Source organism: Bombus affinis, chromosome 12 (assembly GCF_024516045.1).
Source record: "Bombus affinis isolate iyBomAffi1 chromosome 12, iyBomAffi1.2, whole genome shotgun sequence".
Lineage (NCBI taxonomy): Eukaryota > Metazoa > Arthropoda > Insecta > Hymenoptera > Apidae > Bombus > Bombus affinis.
Window position 1 is genome coordinate 7,525,546 of NC_066355.1, and position 23,718 is coordinate 7,549,263.

Below are 23,718 nucleotides of genomic sequence, written 5' to 3' on the forward strand. Positions count from 1 at the left end.
CCGACCATAACATAGCCCACGTGAAGAATGACAAGACAGCGCACACTAAACAGAGCCGATCGTTGTCTCGAATATACTTTTTATTATACATACATTAATGAAAATATATACATGGTAGACTGTAGCTTGTCGAAGCAGCGAAATGTCAATGTATAATCAGCTACAGTATTCGCACACGAATTTCCGTGTAACAATTACTGTTCTTTTTTTTTTTTTTCGATACGCTATCGCGACGTTCCCTTACTTTTCTCCTTGATTAAAAGCAGAGATCGTCGTGACTTTAGGAGGCACGTATAGGCCGACACGTGTAGACCATTAAATACGTTACGCTCTTATCTTTAAAAATTTGTTTTTTCAACCGTGAACCGAATGGATCTCGATCGTGATCGAGTTTCTTTTTTGTTTTATATATAGTACTATACTACTATATATATATATATATATATATATATACACATATATGTATGTATAGTACTATAGTACTATAGTATTTGATACTTTCGCTGGCTTCGATTAACATCTGAATTCTTTATCTCTCTCGTTCACACCCTCTCTTTCTCTCATTCTTTCTCTCGAATCTCACGTTTCTTTCCTATTCTACTGCACAGCCAAACACTTGCTCGATCACTCGCCTTCAAAAGCTTCGTTTTATCTCCCTCTCACCCTTCCTCTTCCCTCTTCCTGTTTGTTTCTCTCTTACGTATCCTCTTTTCAACCGTCGTTACAACACGATCTCTTTCTTACGGCGACATATTGTGTGTTATTATACCAATAGACTACAACACTGCCATCGGTGAACAATTCTTTTTCGCTTCCTCTTCTTCATGTTCCCTTTTGTTTCTTCTTTTCAATGTTTCGTTCGTTTATTACGATAATCTTCGATTTCAAACGCGAATGAACACCAACGTACATCGCTTTCGAAAATCGACCGCGATTTCCTAATGCACGACCAACAGGATCCCCGACAGGCTCTTACGTCTCGTAATGTTTCCACGTAACGGGACTCGATTCTATTATATTCGGCATGCAATTTGTTGTACTAACGATTCGTTCATTTCATAGAGTTGCGAATCGTTCGTGATCGATCATCGAGTCACCGAGTCTTGATCATCGATCACCAACCCATCGTTTACTAAAAATAACGTTTCCACGAGCGTTTACAATGACTAAGAAACTATACATTTTCCTTTCGATAGTTTTATCCGTTTGACTTTCTCTTTTTCCTTTGCCACGGACGATTTTTAACTGGTTTTCAATACGTTGAAGGAATATATTAAGAAATCGTGCAACAGCGATGGACATTCGAATGTTTCTCCCGTTTCGTACGCCGAATCAAACCAACCGTACGTATAATTTACAATCTTATTAAATGCCGTGTAACGGGTTAACCGATGCGAATAATTTAATAGCCTCACCGTATCGAGACTAGGTTTTCTACCTGTAACATCGTAAAAATGCATAGACGTTCGCGTATATAATATATAATATCGTATAACACAGAGAAAGAAGGTTAAAACGTATTCGACGTTCTTGAGATCTGGCGGTTCTTTTCGATTCTAAGTGTCGAAAATTGCAGCACGGACTGTTTCACGGGAAACGTTGAAAAATACTTAACGCTTCGAATGGTATTCAAAATATACAAGTTCCCGGCTAACTTTAGCTATTTACACGGACCACGATATCGCTATGCCAAGAGTTTCATAAAAGAAAATATTTCGATCTTTCGTGTTTTCTTCGAGTCTACTCCAAGTATTTAATTTTTCGATACTAAAAAGAGATTTCAGGTGTATCACAATCGTTGATACACCGAATGTCCATCGTTAAATAATTGCGCGTGGGTGCACGGCTGTCGGGCGCTCGACGAGTTTCGTTTCAGCCAAAGAGAGAGAGAGAGAAAGAGAGAGACCCTCGAAAATTCTTAGTGGCTGGCATATATGAGAGTCTTTTGTTTCGTTTTATTATTATTAGTTTTTAAATCTTGTACATCCCCCGCCACACAGTAATTATTCGTGGAATTTCGACTACGTGATTATATAATTTACAAGTTTTGCGGCGGTTCAGGCACTGCGATTGACTTCATATTTTGAGCCGAACTCGATCGAACGAGGCGCCAGGCGACAGTCGTGCGTACGTTCGCGTGTTATTTTTTCACGATTAATCGAATATGCGGAAAATTTCAACCAAGTTCGTGGACGAAACAACGCGACGGATTCCTTCAACAAGACCCGCGAGAGGTCGGAAAATGTTTCACGAATGATGCATATAGAGTGGTGTTATTGTTCGTTTGTCCTTTCGCGTTGAAGCCTATCCTGCTGATTCCCCTTCGTGCATCGTTTAATCGCTAAAAAAAAAAAGAAAGAAAAAAAAAGAAGAAAAAAAAAATTAATGATTCGATTCCGAACGACACATTACGATGATCACGTTATTTCTTACTATGGATGACATGCAGCGTATAAAACATATCATATCTATATATTTATTTTTTACTGGATTTTTTCCCTTTTTTGTTAATATATATATATATATATATATATATATACCTCTTGTATATTTGCATATATATATAGTTCCTTCATCCGGTATTCTGTTTACACGCTATATATTAAATATATATGCGGTGTACGTTCTTACGCGCTAACAAGGATTAACAATCACCTATACGATTCTTTTATTCGACGCAACGACACGCGATTCACGTACATGGCTGGCTCCTCGAAATTCGTCGAAACAACGGGAAGAAGAAAAATAGAGTGCGTCACGTGGCGATTCTATCGCATATTTTCGGATGGACCATCGTACTTGTTCCTTTTCATATAAGTTCCTTTTGTCTCAACAATCGAACATTCCGCCAATTCAGCCAACGCGAAAACCTTCATCGTCATAGCAATCAGACATCCTGGCTACTAATGCAAGAAAAATACGTAAGAACGTTTGACTGTCGTTTTCGCGTTGTTTCCAGCTGTTGGAATTAAAAGTTGAATGTTCTGTCATGAGAACTTTCTCATAATCGAAAAAAGCTCCTTTCCTCTTCTTTGTTCTATTACTTCTACATTGATCAAAATTTTCTTCACCAGTTAAGTGTTATTATGTATACGCTTTGCCATCCTGAAACCCATACTTCCAAATGACAAATATCCTACCAAATGTTAATCTCGATCTTTCTTCCTCTTCTTTTTTCTTTACCAACGAACGGGGACAAATGCATCTTTGTTTCGTGTACCGTTCTATTCTGCTCTCTTTTTACATTTCTATTTTGTTTTATTCCGAATTAGTCCGACTCTTTCTCGTTCTTTCTTCATATGTTATATAACTATATGTACTCACGATTCGAAGATCGCGAAGCAAACGAATTTCCTAGTACTGGCACGTCCACGACGGGCACGTGCGTAATACGTCCACGGTACTCGTACTGCCACCATACCGTAAAACTAAGCTTAAAAAGTAAGAATCCGCCAGCGAGTCGATCGCTGGGCCCAAGTGAATCGGGTTATTCAACGTATCAACGTTTTGATTCGTTTTCTCAGTCTGTGCTCTCCTAGTCCATGACGAATTAAAATACGAACAAAATAATAATAAAACGAAAGGAGATGAAAAAAAAAGAAAATAAAAAGCTGTATATACGAATGTCTGGGTCGTTAGGAGGTGGAACATAGTACATTAGAGACTCAATAAGCGCGACTCGCGAACAGAACCAGTTGTCCGTGTATTTAGCCGTTCGTCTGCGAGTTCTTGTAAAATGTATCATAAACGTACTACCAACGGACGCCAACAGTAATTAGATGGGAGTTTCGAACACGACAGATCATCGCATCTATGTCTTTCTTTCCCTCCTGTCTTTTTCTTCCTTTTCTTTCTCGTCGTTTTCTCTTCGGTTCTTTGCTAAGAAGAAGCGAAGTCAACAACCGTGCCGGATTCATCTAAGTTTCACGTTTCCGTTCTCGTTAGGTGCGTTAAATCTCGCGATGTGCACGCCGGTCTCATTAAAAGGAAAAGAAAGAAATTCGTAGGTGTCGCAGTTACCAGTCGCGTGTGCGAGATCGAGAATTTCGGTTTTGGTAGACAGAAACACGTATCGCCCGTTTTCACGAACAATGTTTATGCATTTAGTTTAAAACGAACGACGGTACACGGGTCGATCTATGGTTTCGCGGTGAGATTCAAACAACCCGCGATCATCTCTACGATTCTCGCGTGTCTTCTTCTCTTTTCTCTCTGTCTCTCTCTGTTTTTTGGTAGTTTCGTGTCTTTTCTATTTTTTTTCTCTTTTTTAAACCATTTTTTTTTCTTCGTCGAGTTTTCTTCGTGTTCTTTTCTTTTTTTCTTTTTCTTCTTTTTCTTTATCGATAACTTTATAATAGGCAGTGTTCGTTTGAGAAACTGCTACAGCAACACGCACACACGCATACACATGCACGTACGAAAGCGTGCGCTCGCATACACACATACGCACATACATACATACATACATACACACGCACGCACGCACACACACACAAAGATACGAATCTTCGATAGAAATTGAATGTCTAGAATAATAGCACGGCTTTTATACGCAGCTTGAAACACGTTTTAACGCGACGTCGTTTTCCATTCCCTGCTTCGTATCATTCCTTTTTTTTTTCGTTCCCCTTTTCGAGTTCGAGAAAAGATCACTGGACGCATGCTGTATGCCGTTACCACCCGGAACGGATTGCGCGTACATTTTTCTTTGACGATTAACGTTTAGCAGAAGAGAGAATGCGTCGTACTAAAAAAATATATGTATATATGTATATATGTATGTATATAATACATATACGTATGTATATATGCTTATCGTTTTGTTTCACGTGGAACATCCGACCGCGAAAATTTCAGGCTCTCGATCGATACGTACGATCGCGTTTGCCCGTATAGGAGCGGACCGTGTCGCTTGGATAAAAAAATTGCCTGCTCTATCGCAAGCGTCGTCATCGTCCTCTTCGTCTCGTTTACAATGTTATTAGCGTCTTTGTCCTTTGTCGTCCCGTTTCCTTTCCTTTTTACTTTTTTCTCTCTGTTTTGTTCGTTTCTTACTTTCTCGAAAAATCGATGCTCTACAAGTGTGAAATCCGGGAACGAAACGACCGTCAACAAAATCCAAGAATATCTTTTCCTCTCCTTCGCTGAATGATCTTACTTACGCACGTGATGAAACGACGGCGATTATTAGCAAAGCACGTACTATCGAAACTCAATAGAGTTCCAGTAGAAACGATATCATTGTACACCGTTGTACAGTGTCGAACAGCGGTGATAGAAACAGTTTTATAGTGAGCGGTAGTAGCAGCGACACATTAGTAACAATTGCAGCAGCAGCTGGTGGTTTTGTGTGTGCGTGTGTGTGTGTGTATGTATGTATGTGTGTCAGTATGTGTGTGTGTGTATTAGTTAGGTGACGGTGACGTACTGTCCTTTTGTACTTGTTGCGTGTGTTGCGAGTCGAATTGGTATATCTGTCGAAGGAATCGCGATTTCATTCCCGACGAGGCTTGTTCTCACTGTTGACGAATGGCAACCAGAGTCTCGGTCTGGCAACCGGAAGAGAGAAGGTCCCACGATCGCCGTGTATCGGCGATCATCGAAATTACAAGTCCACCGGTAGCGTGGTACATCGGACGATTTGCATCAGAGTCATTTTTATGCGAAATCACAGAATGACGCAGCATCGGCAGTATCGCTGCCGTGATGCTCCCGCGCTCGGCGGCGGTGTCACTGGCGCGAAGTACGCGTGGACTTTAATGTTCGGCAAATGTGCCTGAAACAGAACGAACCAAATGGTTTTTTAATTTAAGACAAAAAACAATGGAACAACGAAGAAGCGAACAGAATCGTTCCGGGATTTCGGGAAAAATTGTTTGTTTGCTTTGTTAGTATTCACAGTTAGGCTATCCTAATTAAAATGCCCCACGTAGAATCTCTTCATTTTTATGGTATCATATTTGGAGACAAATTTTTGGAGTCAAACGAAAATTCAGCTGAACGATACGAAATTTAATAAACTTGCGCCTAATTGATTAATATGGAAGTACCGTAATAAATATAATAATATGACGATACTTTTAGTAGATACTGCATATACTTGAAACTCTCTGTGTTTTTTATCTTTCAAGTAAAATTCGATTGCACGAAGAGAAACAAAGACGGAACGAAAATGCTTTCTACGTTTCAAATAATAGATAGGGCATTTCAATTAAGAAAAGAAGTAAAGATTTCACCAGTTTGAAGATAATCCTTGATTATACGACATTTTATCGATATCGAGTCGAAGGACGTTCAACACTCCATAAGCGAAATACTATTTTCGAGGATGAAATTAGGAACGTATGATACGGTACTCTGAGTCTACGTATGCCAGCTCTGGTGATCAGTTGACAGTCATAAAGCTCGATGCGCTTGAGATTGTGGCAGGCCTGTAGAAGATGATCGAGGCTAGCATCTGTGATGAGGGGACAATTGTCCAATTCCAGCACCGCCAGATGTTCCGCTGCGCACGGCGAAATGGCCAACTGTCGGATGCCATCGTCGGTGATCAATTCACAGTGAGACAAACTCTGCGTTAAGAAAGTAACCGATCCGAGAAATTAGTCATTTCCATCCAAAACTATTTCTTTTATCAAGTTCAATTTACGTCCTCGTTGAAGCAACAACCGGGAGCTTTTTGTTGCTTGTCGTTGCTGCATTTTGCAAACAATATTCAACGAACATCATTTTAAAAAGTTTTATCCATACCGAGGCAACGAACGTTTGGATTTTATTTCGGCTTCTTCTCTTTCTTTGGTCCTTACTTCACTTCGAAAGGTAATAACCAGCAGCTTCTGTTACTGGCGACAAAAAGGCGAAGAAACATAGAGAAACGTTGGGTGATTTTTTCAAGAAACATGGAACATCGACGTTGCTTCGACGAGGACACAACTTAAGGTTGTTCAAATCCGCTTACCAGTTTCTCCAATCCTGGACAGCCCATGGCCAGGTGAACGAGGGTGATGTCTGTTATTAAAACGCATTCTTCCAGGTCCATCTTCTCTAGCAGTCTGCAATTCTGAAATAACGAAGAGAACGTGTCGTCCAGATATCATGGGCCTCTTTGGAATCACAGTGAATTCAGTCACGATGATCAACTCACTTTGGCGAGAGCCTGAAAGCCCGTGTCGGTGAAATGAGTGCAAGCCACGCATTCGAGCACGCTAAGGAGTGGACAGTGTTCCGCCAGCGTGACCAAAGACGCGTCCGTTAAATTAGGACAATTCGACAGGCAAACATAGTGTAATCGTGGACATCGTTCACTGAGTTCTCTGACTGCGTCATCCGTTATATTCTGCAATGAAGCCGTTATCATGAATCACACGCCCAGTAGAAGATAGTTTTCCAAATAGATTCAGCGTCGCGAGAAAGAAAACGTTCGACCAAATATTTCAACAAGAAACAATTTCTGGATGTCATCGGTTTGATATTCATTACGACGCTCAATCCGTAATCTTTTACGCTCGTATGCTTGCCCTTGTTATTCGATCGTAATATCTGATTAACCGGGAATTTCGTAATACGCGCGATAGATGTAGATTACGGCTAAATGATATATGTGTTTTGACGAGTTGTCGTTCTGACAAATTCGTTCAGAGCAAGCAAATACACATGTAGAGTAATTAGAATAAAGTATTTGCACACAGCCTTAGTAGATTCTACATTTTAACTTTCATAGTATCAAATTAGTATACGTAATTATATGAAAATATTTGTAAATGGTGCGGAAAATTAATGTACTTGGATCTAATTAATTAGTATGCAAATATTATAATAAATACAATCACGTGCAAATATTTTTTGCAGTCGATGAATGTACACATTTCGGTCTTTGGATATCTTGTTCGTCGGAACACGCGTCCACTGTGATCATAGCCTTAGAAACGATCTAGAAAATATCCAGGTGACCGCGATATCGAGTCCCTGTTGGCAAATCATACGAGCGCTAAAACATGGAAGTCACGTTAATTGCATTTGCAAGTACCCTGCATTCGTGTAAATTGATCGCTTCCAAATTGTGGCAGTAGCGGGCGAGACATTTGACAGCCCTGTCTGTTAACTGTCGGCAGCCTTTGCATAGAAAGCTACGGAGTTCCGGACAACCTCTCGCCAACGCTTCGACTCCCTTGTCGGTAAGTAACTCACACCAGGACAGATTGATGTGAGTGAGAAGCGGACAACCATTCGAGAGATCCTTCAGGGATATGTCCGTTATCTCGGGACACGAGTCCAAGTTTAGTCGTTGAAGTTTCGAACAGTGGCTGCTTAGGGCGGCGCAGGTAGTGTCTGAGATCTTTTTACATTGGCTAAGATTCAGTTCCTCTATATTGGTACACGACTGAGCCAACGTACGCATCGAATTGTTGCCGATGCTCTGGCATCCCCTGAGAGACAGCTGCTTTAGGAAACCTCCGCATCGTCTCGATATATTTTCTATAACTGGTCCCTGCGTTTCGAACGTTCTAGTTAGTTTTGCAACAAACGAACGATCTTCGGGAAAGATTTTTCTCTGGGCGATCAACGCGTTGCTTACCACCTTAATGAAAAGGCTTTCAACTCGGATCTCAAAGAGATTCGGCAATACGCGCCGGATCAACCGTTTTTAAAGATTCATAGTAAAATCGAGTCCGATAAGTTTACAGTTCGACATAACATCGTTCGTCTTTTTGCCATCCGCTGAAACGAAGGCAGAGAGAAATAGCGAAAAACTTGACCGAGTGGTAAACAACGCGTCGAAGGTTCGATTTACCTCCACGTCTCGTTGGAAATCGAAGAGATCGATTCTTTGCCAATTGGATCCGTCGAGCGCCAACACGTTCCAGGCTTTGCTTACTTGCGCGCACCGGCATAGCGATACCACGTCGAGATACGAAAGAATTCTGCCAATAGTACGTACGGTAATTATGTTACACGTTTCCCGGTCTGACTATTCTTTCGAAAAGAAACTCACGGCACCATCAAGAAGGAAATATAACAACGATAATAATAATAAAATAATAATAATAATAATAATAATAACAATAATAATAATTATTATAACAACAACAACAACAACAGCGATGAAAATAAAAGAAAATAAGAAACGAGGAGAGTCGTTTAAGCAAAGTAGGTCGACGAAAAAAGAAAAAAAAAAAAAAAAGAAGAACAACTGATACAGGTGTTATACGTGTTACGATACCTAAGCAGCAATTCTTTTGGCAGTTTCTTATTAATCTGCGCCTCGTCGTCATGAAACACCCATGTTAGCTGGAACCAAAAAAAAAAAGAAACAGACCCGAATAAATTCACCTCGAGACAATTGTGAGATCGTATCGTTCGGGATTTAGCGGAAGATGAGATCGAGCCCGCGGTAACGCGAACACGAGTTTCATTTTCAAAGGACACAACAGCGTTTAGCAGATGATAACGCGAAGCGAGAACAAAGTGACATGCGTGAGAGTACAAGTTGACCAACCTGCATGTAAGACTGCTTCATGGTCGTTACAGGGTTGTTGTGAGTGTGCGATTGCGACGTATAATAACCGGCCTGATGATGGTAATGGTGATGATGTTGGTGATGATGATGATGATGATGGTGATACGATGGATGCTGTTGCCTCCACCATTGACCGCTTGCACCGGAATCCTCAACCGCTTGTACCCCTTGCCCGACCTGGCCCCCTCCTCCCACGCCCACGCGACTTACTTTTTTCTAAAACAGTGATCATCATCATCGATCATGGAAATCCTTCGCTTTTTACGTAAATCCTTATCCTAATAATATCAACCGCTATAAACTAAGCGCGTTCCCTTCTTCTTACAATCTTTCTCTCTTATAATTTTGTATGTCTGTCACGTGTATTAGATACGTTTTGCATTTATTATATTCGTGTACGAAGACGACGCTGGAACGACTAGCGAAATGTTTCGTTGATCTCCTAATTTTTATACCAGTTCGTAGCGACATAATTGAGAAAGAGAACGACCTGCTAGACTTAAGATTATAAGCGTTTTCAAAATACGCGATAAGTGCGCGAAGTTTCGTAAGAAATTATCTAATGCTACGACAATCAATATTTTTGGTATACGAGAATTTTCTTGAAATGAAATTGATCGATAATGAAATTTTCCTAAATGACAACATATGCGATTCGTCGTATCGCACTCCTGTCTCTTTTCTATGTTCTTTCTACGTTCTATAATTCTTTAAAACTCGGTACCCTCGTAAATTTTCAAGATTGTACGTAACACAGAGGATTAATTCTTATTAACGTTCTCTGTCGACGAAGTTAAGTAGAAATCAGAGCGGTGCATTGAACCGCCGCGTTCATTGATTTTTGAGGTATGGCTAATAAATAGTTAATAGCACAGCGACGTGAGTTAAAAATGATACCCTTATTCCGACTTCTAAGCCAGCAATCCGAGAGAACGGAACGGTCGCGAGATCAATACGCGATCCGTTTTATCGATCCTTCTATAAATAACGTTTCGCAGTTTCGAATCTTCTAACGCGAATACAAAATAAATGCAAATCGGCTAAACAGGAATTCAATTCTAGAACACCGCTCTTGACATGCTAACAACTTCGTTTAACGTTTCAGAAGCAATGCGGAGGGATGAAACGAAAAGGAAATCGACCTGTGGATCGAAGGCAGCGCAACAGTTTTCCGATAGGATTGCATTAATTACCTCCACTCCTCGTCGATTTGCACAAATCATCTGATAAATTAGTATGTACGTTGATCGTTGAATTTTCAATGGATTAGCGAAAACGCACTTGATGTCGACGTTCAAGAGGCCCAGTGCGCCTCGTGTTCGTCGATTGCGTCAAAAGGTATAGAAACTGGCGATGTCTCGTAAAACTATCTGAACGAGAAAGAAACGAACAATCAACCACGGGCTGATTCTATGCGAGAAAATAAATCGGAAATATAGAATAACATTTTTTTAGACGAACCGGATTTGAAGATCGAAGATCACAGTTATGTTTTACTGAACGGAAGTTCGCTATACTAATCGAAAAGATGAGACGAATTTCCATGACCTCGAGGAAACGTATTTTATAACAGTGCAATAATTAAACTTGAATTCAAATATCATAAAATTATAGAATATAGATAAGAAATCACAATAAAAAATACTCTGAATTTCACTTCATAATTACAATGTGAGAAGATAGAATTCCGATGATCTACATCAATTGAAAAAAAAAGTAACGTAAATGAAATGTTACCTCGTAAATGATACATAAATTTTCTATTGTACACGTAATGATGAAATAAAATTCTGCGGTAGGCGAGGAATGAATTATTACGACAGATTAAAAATCGAAATTTATACCTGTATTTCTTTCGTATCAGTTTATATAAATGGCATGCAACGACGAAGAATCTCTAAGGTTCGCTCACCTACCACGTCACCTGTATGTGACCTTCGATGACCTTGCGATGTAGGTCACTGAACTCGTCCTAACATCTCAGTTAGCCCTTTAGCTCGCAATGCAGCATCGGGGTATCATGTATTTTTAACATGGATCAAATTCTGCACCTGATTAATATCTACGTACCTAATAACCATCTAATAATTACTTTTGACAAGGCTTTCTTGTTTGAGCAAGTTGCTTAGACTCATAAAAAATTACATTTGCATCATTATCACACATTGCTTCTTTTTTGTGTTACCTTGCATCATTCAAATACATAAATCGTTGACAAATAGAGAAGCACTCTTTTTCATTAAAATGTTTACATATAACATTCGGTTGGAAATTGTATGAGGCGTGCAAAAGCGTCATGGAGCCGTTTTAGATTTCACGTATGAAAATAATTTATGAACGAAAGTACCTGTGGTACCAATTTTAGACGACGAAACAATCGTACATCGGTATAATACAGATACGTTTGACTTGAAAACAATAAAATACAGCATACAATGACTCACGAAAGTGTATATTTGAATAATTATCGTGACAAACTTTTGTGCAACGAGACACGACTGGTTGCATTAGTAAAATTTGGAAGTAAGTTGGAAATGCATACAAAAGATAGAAACTATTTGCCATAGACATACGTACAATTAATAAGAAATTATTAGGTATCGTGAATAACAATCTTAAATATATATATAACAAGCGTTAAAACGAAGGCTTATCGATATTAAACGAATAATTAAACGTGACAATTTTGTAACTTCTGTATACATTTATAAATCTCAGAGTCCTTTGAAATCTTTCTAATATGACTTTTAATATGATCACGATAGTTGCGCCTGATTAGAATGTTTATCAAAATCTTTCGTAAGACACACGGATTATATGTACGAGAGGTTGCTAGAGCTACGTTCGAAAACTTTCGTCAGTGCATAGGTTTATCAGTTTTACTATTTTTAGAGATCGATTTAATGATTTTGGAGTTAAAGCGTTAAGTATAAGGTTTGGTTCGTAAGCTCGCCTTTAACGATCGTTTTTGTATGCAATCCAAGCTACGGTTCTTTGCACGTGAGTTCGAAATTTCAAGAAGATTGTATCAATCGCCGGCGCGGTGTAGAGAAATCGATCGACCATTCGATGGACATTCCCAATGTAACGTCATTCGCAAGTACATCTGTCCGACGAATCCTTCCTGCGAAATCATTTCTTCGTTAAGAAACAGGTTGCGTAAGCCGATACGAACATCGTATCGATTTATCGCCGTGTTTACACACGCGACCGCATTGTTCCCTTTGTTGTACGTAAACGTGATGTTTTTTAACATTCTCGTGATGTTCCTTGCTGATTTCAGGAGAAAGTGTAAATCAAAATTCGGATGGTAATTCGATCGATTTTGCAAAGATTTCTTGTGCAACGCGGAGAGATCGACGAAATTAACGCGATCGCTGCGTCGGATCGCGGCATAATAAAACGCGATTTAATGATTGCGCCTCGGCGCCGACCATGTTTATTATCTAAGAGAGAACCGTTCCATTTGGATCTAGAGGAGATACAACGGGTGACTGCTGTGTCTAACGCTCAAGACCTCCAAACACACGAGGGAAGTCCAATTCTAAATCATCGCGAGACACACGCCATACCAATTAATTACGCGTGCGTATACGATGCTCGTGCAAGAGTATTTGAACACTCGTCGTAGAAAACTCTTATGTGTATATCGTACATACGACGTAAAACATTTTGAAATTTCGACTGTCATAATCGTAATGTGCTGGTCTATGAAACCAAACTGATGATGGATATCAATGTTGTAAGATATATATTTACACGTTGCAAATACAAGGTTCGCAAAAATCAACAAAATATTTGAACAGATTTTCCAGGTTCTCAAATTTGATTTTCTCGAAAGTATATTCGTAAATTTACTATTCCTGGTCTTATTTTCAGCCACAGAATCTCTCTTCATTTAGGAATTGTACCGTTTTCTGATTTAGAACAACGATGTAATTGTATATAGCGTGAAACATTGGTTGTCTTCTATACCTTGAAAACTAAAACCTAGCAACAGATTACACATGTATAGGAAAAAGTTACATACTCAGAATCTTGACCCTGGCAAGATATTTAAAGGCCATGGAAGTCGGCCAGGTGTTCAACCCTATTCCGGATAATTAAAGCGATGATACATCCGTACACGACGAGTTCCTCCAATTCCAAAGTTTCGATCACGAGGAGAATATTCGGATAGAAATGGACACAGCGGAGAAAACACGAGACACCGAACCAATGACTCGGCGGAGAAACATGGTTGAGATCACGAGGAAACGCAGTCCAACGTCGCAGATATCTCCGAATTGGAGACTCTGATCAGCAACGCGCGCCGTTTCTGTTTACACACGAGCCACGTTAGCCAGCCAGATAGACCACGGTCAGCCAGTTTCCCTCCAAATCTGCAAGGTTGCAACGTGCTTCTTGCAACAATCGAACAGCACCGCGTGGCGGACAGGCCACGTTCTTCTTCGCTACAAACGTACGGTGACAAAGGGAACGACGAAGACGACGTGGATGGATGCACGGATCCGTTCATCCGCGGCACTTCGACGCGGAACAAGGATCCGTGAGCGTAAAAGGCACCCACACAAATGAGACGCTGCACAGACGGATAGGAGGGGTGGTAAGAGAAGAGGGAGGGGAGGGCGGCTGGGAAGATGGAGTGGGGAGGTAGGTAAAGACAAAGACGCGAAGAGACAGAAAACGGATTCGAAAATAAAGAGACGATTTTTCGTGACAATTGTTCGATTGTTTATCTGGCGAGGACAACGCTCATTCATATTCTAATAGCGTGTAACGATCGTCGAATGAGTAAGAGAGGTACGATGTAAGTGAGGAAAAAAAGAGAGGTAGCGAGGTACGAACCTCGTCGTTGACAACGACGATATTCTTCGAGTTTGCATAGGATACATCCATCGAAGATGGATCGAAATAACCCACAACTGGCAGAATAGCACAGTTTGAGAGACTAATATCCAGATTGCGTATTCGACAACGACGATAACGACGACGACGACGATGACGACGATGACGACGACGACGACGACAACGACGACGACGACGACGACGACGACGACGACGACGACAACGACAACGACGACGACGACAACGGCGACGACGACGACGATGACGATGGAACAAACGAGAAAGACAATGCGCGAAATGTGGGAACAAAACATTACGCGAATGTAGATATGTACTGTTATCGTTTAGATGAGCGATTACGATGACGACGATGACGAGGGTGACAACGGGCTCGACGAAGACGAAAACGAAGATATAGAAATTGAAAGGGAACGAACCAAGGTACAGAAAGAAAGAAGAACAAAGGATGGAGTTGGCTGGTTGTTGGTTGGTCGATCAGAGAAATAGAGACGGTAAACGAGAAGGAGAAAAAGAGGCCGAGATAGAGACAGAGAGAGAGCAAGAGCGCGCGGTGATAGAGAGGTAAAGAGAAGGAAGGAGAGCGAGAAGGGAGATATACGCGAAATGGTAGCGATCAAAAAGTAAGAACTCCTTTAACTGTTCGTGAACGACGCATCGTCGAAATATGTTGTTCACCGTCGACTTTGATTGCTCATCGTCACGGCAAGAGGCCGAGAACCAATCGAGAAAACGTTGCCAAGCATTACGGAGGCCAGGGGAGCGGATCAGCTGTTCGCCTCGGCAATGACAACATTGGACACACGCACGACCCCCCCGTAGTGACTTTGACGCGCGTTTCATAGCCAGCCCGTTTACTGTCAGACGATGCATTGACTTACCTCGAGCCTGGTGCGCCCGGAGTGTATCATCCTTTTGCGTCGCGTTATTTTGCAAAGCTTACGGGAATACCCGCACGGTTTTACAGAAAAAAATGTCGCGGCCGAGCGAGTACCTACGCTTCACGATAGAAATGGCCGAGTCTACTGAATATGAGACGTGCCGCCGTCACTGGTGGGGGTAAAGGACGACCGATGCATTTTCCCTTGGATCGAGATTCGTTCTACCTGATTGGTTCCTCTGACTCGACTTGGCGACAACGCAGCCAATCCTAAGCTTTCCAACCATTGTTTACACGCTTCTCATTGGATCGTTATTTTTGAGGGAGCGCGACGAAGACGTGCATCACCGATGCAACGATGCCAGAGACGCTCGCGTTGCATTTGCGAGATATGTATTTATTCCATGCAGCTACAAGATTATTGTTATCCTCTGAGCATCGTTATTATCGACTATCGGTAACAGAATACCAAGCTACATACATTGTCGACGTACAGAATAGACGTGAAATCATTTACTAGCAAATGGATAACAAGTGAAAGCAGGTACAAGCAGGAAATTCGGTACAAAAGAATGTACATAGATATGTATTAAATATGTTTGAAAACATTGTTGACGGTTATCCTTTGTCGTAACAGTAGATTAACTTCATCGTAGTTAGACATAGTCGAAAGTGGAAGGAAATGTAAAAGATTGAGATTTCTGCTTGCTGTGAGTTGTATATGCTTCTATGCATTATGTTTTTTGAAAAAATCTTTGAAATTTTAATCAGAAATACATAATATATATCTGATAAAATCTCATAATTTTTTTTTTATTTAAAATCGTCAATAATCACATTATCAATTCTCTGTAACTTTAACTTATTGATTTCGATGCTTGCTCACGTTCTTTACACAATACTCTGGGTCTTTCAGATTCACTTCTAGAGTGATCCTAGATTTAGTGATCTCGTCACCAGAATCTGCAATTATGCAAATAGCAACAAACCGATCTCTTCTCTGGATCTTACTACATACATGATTAGTTAAGATGATCAGCGTTGCAATTGTTCAACTTCTAATGTGTTATAACTTAAATTCCTTCGTACGTCTTTTTTCTTATATACTTATATATGTATTTCTTTTTGTTTTCTTTGTTGTATACCTGTTATACGATATTGTAACTCGTTTTCTTCCTTGTACCATAGGGCTTGTTTCCGTGATTTGCTAAATAGATAATAAATAAATAAATAAATGCAAGATTGCATTTCTTTTGCATGCTATCTCTCTTGATGATAGTTCTCAACATCGAAATATGTAAGTATAATTCAAAATATAATCAGCTCTTGAAAAGGTGTACAAATAAAACGAATAAATTCGATGATGTAAAAAGACGTCCATTACCATTATCGCGATTCACCGAAAAGATCAAACGAAACCGCTAAAATGAATAACACTTTTTCGATTTTACGATTGTATCTATATACATTTATCGGGAAAATTATAATACAACCGAATTGTGTTAAGATTATATTTTAAGAACGTTGGTATTAAATTTTTGTCAAGGAGTCTTAAGCTATAATCGAACAATTCGATTCTCTTACAATAGAAGTAATGATTCCATTTCTATTATAATAGTATTTTAGTTATCTATTATTAGATATTTTTGTCAATGATAATGTACTAATGATAGTTTACGTATATCCTACTTTCTTTCCAATTGTTATGCAGAATTAACCGCTTCGAATTTCTTGATAGTTTGAATACGTTACTCAGAGCTTAATCCTTCGAGATGCCTATATTTCCTGTACTGTAAACAATTATTACACAATCTAGCTATACTTACCTCATGGGTCACCTACATACGTAGATTTCGAACTGTTATCGCTTGTAAATAACTTAATTTTCATTCTTAAGAGATAGCGTCATGTGATACGCTAAACAAAAGGAATTGATGCAAGTTATCAGGTCGATAATTCGATAAGTTTGCTATAAAAGACTAATACTCTATTTTAAAAGTGCCAGTTCTTTTGAAAAAGTGATCATAAAAGAGTGCGTTATTTTCGTATTTAAGATTGCGTAAAGAATGAGAATAAAATTTTTTGGAATGAAATGTAAGTAATTTGAATTTGCAAATAATTCGTGATCATTTTTTAAGGTGGTAGATAAATGAGTAGAGAATTAGCCGATCGCGGTACATTCTGATCACTAGATATTCGATAAGTTAAAATCAGACGTCATAACAGTTCTAATCAAAATATACCGGCAAATATTATCGATAACAGACATTATTTTTGGTCACTCATTATCTGAGACGGAATTTTTTTTCTTACCAATAATTATTACCTATAACGGAATCCTTTTAGTTCGTTATTAATAATGGTAACAAAAAAAAAAAAAAAAAAAAAAAAAAAAAAAAAAAAAAAAAAAAAAAAAAAAAAAAAAAAAAAAAAAAAAAAAAAAAAAAAAAAAAAAAAAAATATTCATCATTTATAGCGAATCGAAACATTTAAAAATCAAAATCTATTAATCATTTAATTTTCTAAACAATCTATTTAACAATATTTCCCGTTTAAACAAAAATCAGCTTTTCCCTTATGACACGCAGAATAGTATTGATATACAGAATGATAGATTCATTATTTTCTTTTATTACAGATTTACTATTACTGATCATTGCCCTTTTGGCAGTGGCGGGGAACGCTTTTGCCGAAATACACGAAATTCCAACAAAATGCCCAGAATCTTCAGGCAAAACCGTACAGCTCGCTCACGAACACGATTGTACCAAGTTTTACGTGTGTTCCAATGGGCAGAAACAACTCTGGAATTGCGCAGAATTTTCCCCAAGACAGAAGCTACATTTCGACCCTGAACTTCAAAATTGTACTTTCCCCTGGGAGGCAAATTGCGCGTCGAGAGCACCGGATTGTTCAAGGGAAGAATTTATACAACCTCATCCCTCCAACTGCAGATCATATTACAAATGCGAGAACGGGAAAAAAGTCCTAAAAATGTGTGACGAGGGACAGCTGTTTAATTTCGACTCTTTAGAATGCGTAGACAAAAATGCCACCAAGTGTAAAGTTTATGATTCATGTCCAACGGGTAAATTGTTGGAGGCTGTACTTCTCCCACACGAATGTAATCACAAATACAAATCTCTGTATTACGAATGTGTCGATGGGCAATACGTTGAAAGAGAATGCGCGTCGGGTCAAGTGTTCAATAATAGACGCAGACAATGCGTGTCTGACGTCTATTGTCCTGAAAACGGTACTAAATATATTCCTGACAAGACGGATTGCACTTTGTATTACGAATGTGTGAATGGTGTTAAAACACAGAAAACGTGCGAAGATGGATTATCTTTCAACGAAATGAAAGGTATGTGTACTTGGCCACCGGGTAGCGAATGTTCTTTGAACTTGTTCAAACAAACCGAGCTGGCTACATCTTTTTTACTTGACGCAACCAAGGAAAATATCATGCTGAAATGTCCAGCGAATGGAAATGCGTTCGTGCCTCACGAACGCTCTTGCACCAAATATTACGCTTGCGTGGACGGACGTCAGTTTATTGAAAATTGTCCGGACGGTATGATATACGACTATATTAGAAAAGTTTGCGATGCTCCGTATGCTGCCGTATGTAAGAATGTAATGACTCATTACGAGATTCAATTGCGAGGTATAGATTCAAATTGTCATTATTCGAATGATTGTCCAGCATACGGTAGTAAACGCTTTAAACATGAAAAAGATTGCAGGTTGTATTACGATTGTAAAAATGGTTACAAATGTCTTCGGTCGTGTTTTAAAGAATACGTCTTCAATCCATTAATCGAATCGTGTGATATACCAAAGAATAACCCTGATTGCTTAACTTCAGGCGGCTCTGATCCATCAGAAAACGAGTGTGATTGTGGTTGTAAGAATTGGATTCGCCGTTTCCCTAATCCCAAAAATTGCTCTCTATATTACGAGTGTGAAAATGGTAAGAAAGTGTCGAAGGAATGCGCTCCGAATCTTCAATACAATCGTGATAGTCAGAGTTGTACCTATCCAAAAGATGCAAAATGCAGCGTCCCCGGTTGCGAAGAAGGAAAGTTTTATCATCATGACTATGAATGCAATAAATATTACGTATGTCGCCACGGTGAGAAAAAACCGCAGTACTGTTCATCTGGGCAAAAATTTGATTGGGTAGATTTGGAATGCAAGCCATCAGACAGGGTTCGCTGTTATCCCGAAGGGATTGTGGATGGCTGCGAAGGCAAATGTTCCTCAACAGATACCACGTTGCCCCACGAAAATTGCCGCAAGTATTGTAAATGCGAAAATGGAAACTCCATGGTTGAAATTTGTCCTAACAAACAATTTTACGATCGGGAAACACACAAATGCGAGTGGCCAGAAAATCTGCATAACGTGTCATGCGAACCTTTCCCGTGCTGGCTTAATTCTATGGGAACCAATATTCCACATAAATGCCACTGTGACAAATACTACAGATGCAGAAACGGAATGAAATATCTTGTATTCTGCAAGGACGGAAAATACTTTGACTATGAACAAGAAAGATGCGTTGACAGTGCAGAAGCTCACTGCTACTGCTAGCCCATGAGATGTTGGGCAATGCGACGAAATCTATTTGACTGATGCAACAACAACTTCGTTCACGAAGATTGCACAAAATACTGTAGGTGAGAGGGTACGAACGTGATTCTCGGGCAAAGACCTCCCAAAGATCTCTATTACGATAAAATATTTAGAGAATGTACTTGACCTGAATATGTAAATTTACTGTCGGACTGCATATCGTTTGATTGTACCAGTGATGCTGATAGTATAATGCCTCATGAATGTGTAATGTACGGTTTACTATAAATGTGAAAAAGGATCAAAATATCGTGAGTAACGCAACGATGGATTTTGCTTTGATCATGTACTCGGAAAGTGTGCGAATAAGGATCCACGTTGTTATCATAGATATTCGAACGATCGACATGAAGGACATCGCCCGAAATAGAATTCTTACAATACTGCGTATTGTTTAGTGGTTGGAAACATTAATTTGATTTATCAAATCAATGCTATCTATCTCCTTATCATTATTGACATTATTCATTGTTATTATCAATACTTTATTTTGTAAACTGATTTCTAAAATAATCGATTTCCAAAGACATTAGCATACAACAGTACACAACTAATATAAACCGAAAATATCACGTGAAATATGAAAGACCTGATCGTAGAAAATAAAATGGAAATAAAAGTTGTGTTATATCGCACTGTATTCTGTGAATTTCATAGTTTTCATAATGACGAAACGTTTCCAGCTGTCGATAGCTTAAAATTGAATATCGAAATCTACCTTATCGGTGGAATATATTTTCTTCACTCATAAGTAAAATTTATTCACAAAAGATAATCCTTTGGTATTTCACTGGCATATAAATGTACAAGTAATATCGCGATATCAAATTTCTTCACGAATCGTAAGTTTGAAACACGATCTAATAATTCCGATTTTGTCGATATATCAACGGCGATGTTGACATTTTATGTCAAATTATTTGTAAAATATTAAAAGAGACATATCTTCGCATCATTCCGTTAACGTAATACAGAGATTGTATTGCAAATATAAACTGCTCAAGTTAGTGATATCGAAATTCATAGACACGGCTATTGGTTTGATCGAAAGGAACGAATTTGAATTTATCGATCGAAATAGAACAATTTTTATAGTAATCTTATTGACCGATCGATTGAATCGAATTGAATTGAAGAAGTTAATTTTAAAATATCGAAGTTCCGTCGAATTTCGTTAATGGTGCCTGAAATAAGGAACAAATATTCCTAGATCTTGTGCAATAGCAGGTAGTACCTGTTTGGCTTTAAATCTCTCGTTTTCCCTCTATTCTTTAAACAATATTTTCTTCCAACGAAAGTTATGTACATTTTATCGAAACGCTCGTTGGTATTTAGTTTCTTAATGAAAATTAAAAATTAACTAATGTATGTCAAAGGTATAAAGGTGTGTGACAAGAATAACGTTCTATCGCGACGTATGTATACTTTAGCGTAGACAGAATTTCCACGAAAAACGACATCAAAATTATTTTGAATTCTTATCTATAGGAATAGTTTCGCTTGGGGATTCTCGTTATCTACAGGAATTTATCATAAATCTTATCGATTGATTGGAGTAAACCGATTTCAAAACTTATTTTAAAACCATTTAACTGAAAAATTCGTTATACTATTGTAGCTTAAAATAAACGCTCTTATTGTTCTAAAAATATATTTCTCAATATATCCACCATATGGTTACTCACAGAAAAAGCTGTTAACGTCAGAATGTGCACCCCCCGAAACCATTCAACTTCCATCGAATTCGCTGCGAATGTAATGACGACAAAAATTAAGATGATAATTTCAGGCGAGACACCATATATATACAATATCAACAATCATTTGCCAGTTATTTATAATATTCAAATATGTTTTTTTTTTTTAACCATGTCATGGGATTTTGCTTAGAGATTCGTAGTCGTATATTATCGAGTGGCTAGATTGCTATCGCTTATGTATATATTTGGGTCAAATTCACATCACAACGGTTTAACATGTGAAAACAATTGTAATTAGTTCAGTTATATACGATTCCGCGATCGAGTACTGCGTCGTAATCTCGTAAAGGATTTTACCGATTTCGTGCGATATTTTTGTTTCTCTACTCTATATGAATAAATACAATGAAAAGGAAAAATAAACGCAAATGTTATTTAACTCAGTAAAATCGTGATTTTATTTGTTTATCTAATTAACATCTTCGTTATAATCAGTTACTAGCACGCTCAGACGTTATTTTATTTCATAATTATTTCCATGCCTGTAACCACCTCTGATATTACATTATTTGAAATATTATTTCAAATAACATGTTATTTTATTTTATAACTATTTGAAATAATTGTGAAATTGTTCTTTGAAATAATATCAGGCGACCTATTCATCAGGTATACCTTCTACGCTCAGTTTTCATTAATGCGATCATGTCAGCAAAGCATTATCACGAAGATGTTATTAGCCCTATTGAGAAATCATAGGTAAATGAAGGTTACGAGTTTGAAAGAGGCGAAGATGATACAGCTAACAATTCCACGTGTGTTATACAAAGATAAGAGGAAATCACTGAACTGACCTTTTAATTGGCAAGATACCGTTTGGTAAGAGACCCTTTTCTGAAAAATAACAAGCCTCTTTCATCTGCCGCACCAGTGGAGTGGTTATTTTCTCTTGCAACAATATTAGATGGGCCCAGGCAAAGATCTGTCATGGATGAACTTTTTGAAGAGAGAAGTTTGCTTACGACAAATTGCTGCAAAGATTTCTTAAGGTAACATTTTTTCTTATACAGATTAGAGTCTTTAACAAACTGAATTGTATTTCTTAGATGTTAGATGTATAATATGTGGTGTGCTGTTAGCGGCTGATTTTCGCAGGTGGTACAATACGGTCGGTCTATTTCGTTGAAGATGAGTTGTTTGGAGGACATAAGTGACTTTGGTGTGTTCGATTCTTAATGGGGTCAGTAAGCACTTATCTTACCCGTTCATCATTTTTTATTTATTTTCTAATAATAATAGTGAAAATAAAGATCCAAAATAAATTATTTCAAACAGTTGCTTCTTATCGTCATTCTAAATAAAATTTGGGCAGGTCTAGGCTAGGTTTAAATTTAGCATGCCAAAATCTGTAGGAAATGACGTATAACAAGCCAAGGAAAGAATTAAATCATACGTTATAATGGAAAATAGCATAAATATAATATACCGAGTAATATAAAAAGCCGTCTATTGGCGTAATGACTAACATATTTCCGATTTATAATTGCAGGTATTTAGGTTTTGATCAGTAAGATTATGCTACAATCTAATAATGTCACGATCTTATCTGTATCATTGTGTAACAGGACAAGAATTTTAAGAACTTTTGTTCTAAATCTTTGTCAGTACGTTATAAAGTCCAATCGAATAATTCTATTCTGTTATACCATGTATGTATTGTAGTTGTCTGTATTGAAGTTAGTTACTTCTTTTTACGATACTCTTCTAAGAGTATTTTACTTCTCTCATCGAAATTGTTATACAGAATCGCTTGCTTCGAATTCCTCGACGTTCTCAAGACTTTGATTACAGTTTGCATACACAACTGCTGCTAAGTATATATTTGAGTATATAACATATTTTCTGTATCGTTATTAAGCACCATTGTTCCATCGCACTTTTGGCATGTGAAGTCGAAAACGATAAGCGGGTTTAAACCTGAATGATAACTCTTAAATTGTGAGTAAGATAATAAAAGAAAATTATCGTTTGAAACCAATCGAAACTTCCATTGTTTAATGATATTATCGTTTGGAATAAGGCAAGGAGACATATCGATATCTTAAAAGTGCGAT

The 23,718-nt window shown here is 38.4% G+C and overlaps 2 protein-coding genes and 1 long non-coding RNA gene across 6 annotated transcripts; 2 read left to right on the plus strand and 1 right to left on the minus strand.

The window, feature by feature from the left end:
* Positions 1–62: 62 nt before the first annotated feature.
* Positions 63–15,413, minus strand: LOC126922559 (F-box/LRR-repeat protein 2). Of its 4 annotated transcripts, none has more exons than XM_050735256.1 (9): positions 15,265–15,413; positions 9,497–9,733; positions 9,221–9,288; positions 8,792–8,921; positions 8,027–8,488; positions 7,145–7,336; positions 6,959–7,060; positions 6,357–6,572; positions 63–5,776 (listed from the first exon to the last, which is right to left on the minus strand). In XM_050735256.1, exons 1-9 carry the CDS (start codon positions 15,292–15,294, stop codon positions 5,669–5,671), a joined length of 1,545 nt encoding a protein of 514 aa, XP_050591213.1. In that variant the 5' UTR covers positions 15,295–15,413; the 3' UTR covers positions 63–5,668. The 4 variants fall into 4 exon arrangements, with proteins under 4 accessions (XP_050591213.1, XP_050591216.1, XP_050591215.1 ...); XM_050735259.1 differs by lacking the exon at positions 15,265–15,413 and adding an exon at positions 13,548–14,174; XM_050735258.1 differs by lacking the exon at positions 15,265–15,413 and adding an exon at positions 9,810–11,676.
* On the plus strand, positions 14,166–14,772 carry LOC126922658 (uncharacterized). Its single transcript, XR_007712888.1, has 2 exons — positions 14,166–14,320; positions 14,714–14,772. It is a non-coding gene; the product is annotated as an uncharacterized LOC126922658 (long non-coding RNA).
* Positions 15,414–16,980: 1,567 nt separating the features above from the next.
* On the plus strand, positions 16,981–20,553 carry LOC126922541 (balbiani ring protein 3-like). The gene is made up of 2 exons (XM_050735232.1): positions 16,981–17,357; positions 17,902–20,553. Exons 1-2 carry the CDS (start codon positions 17,330–17,332, stop codon positions 19,860–19,862), a joined length of 1,989 nt encoding a protein of 662 aa, XP_050591189.1. The 5' UTR covers positions 16,981–17,329; the 3' UTR covers positions 19,863–20,553.
* Positions 20,554–23,718: the final 3,165 nt, after the last annotated feature.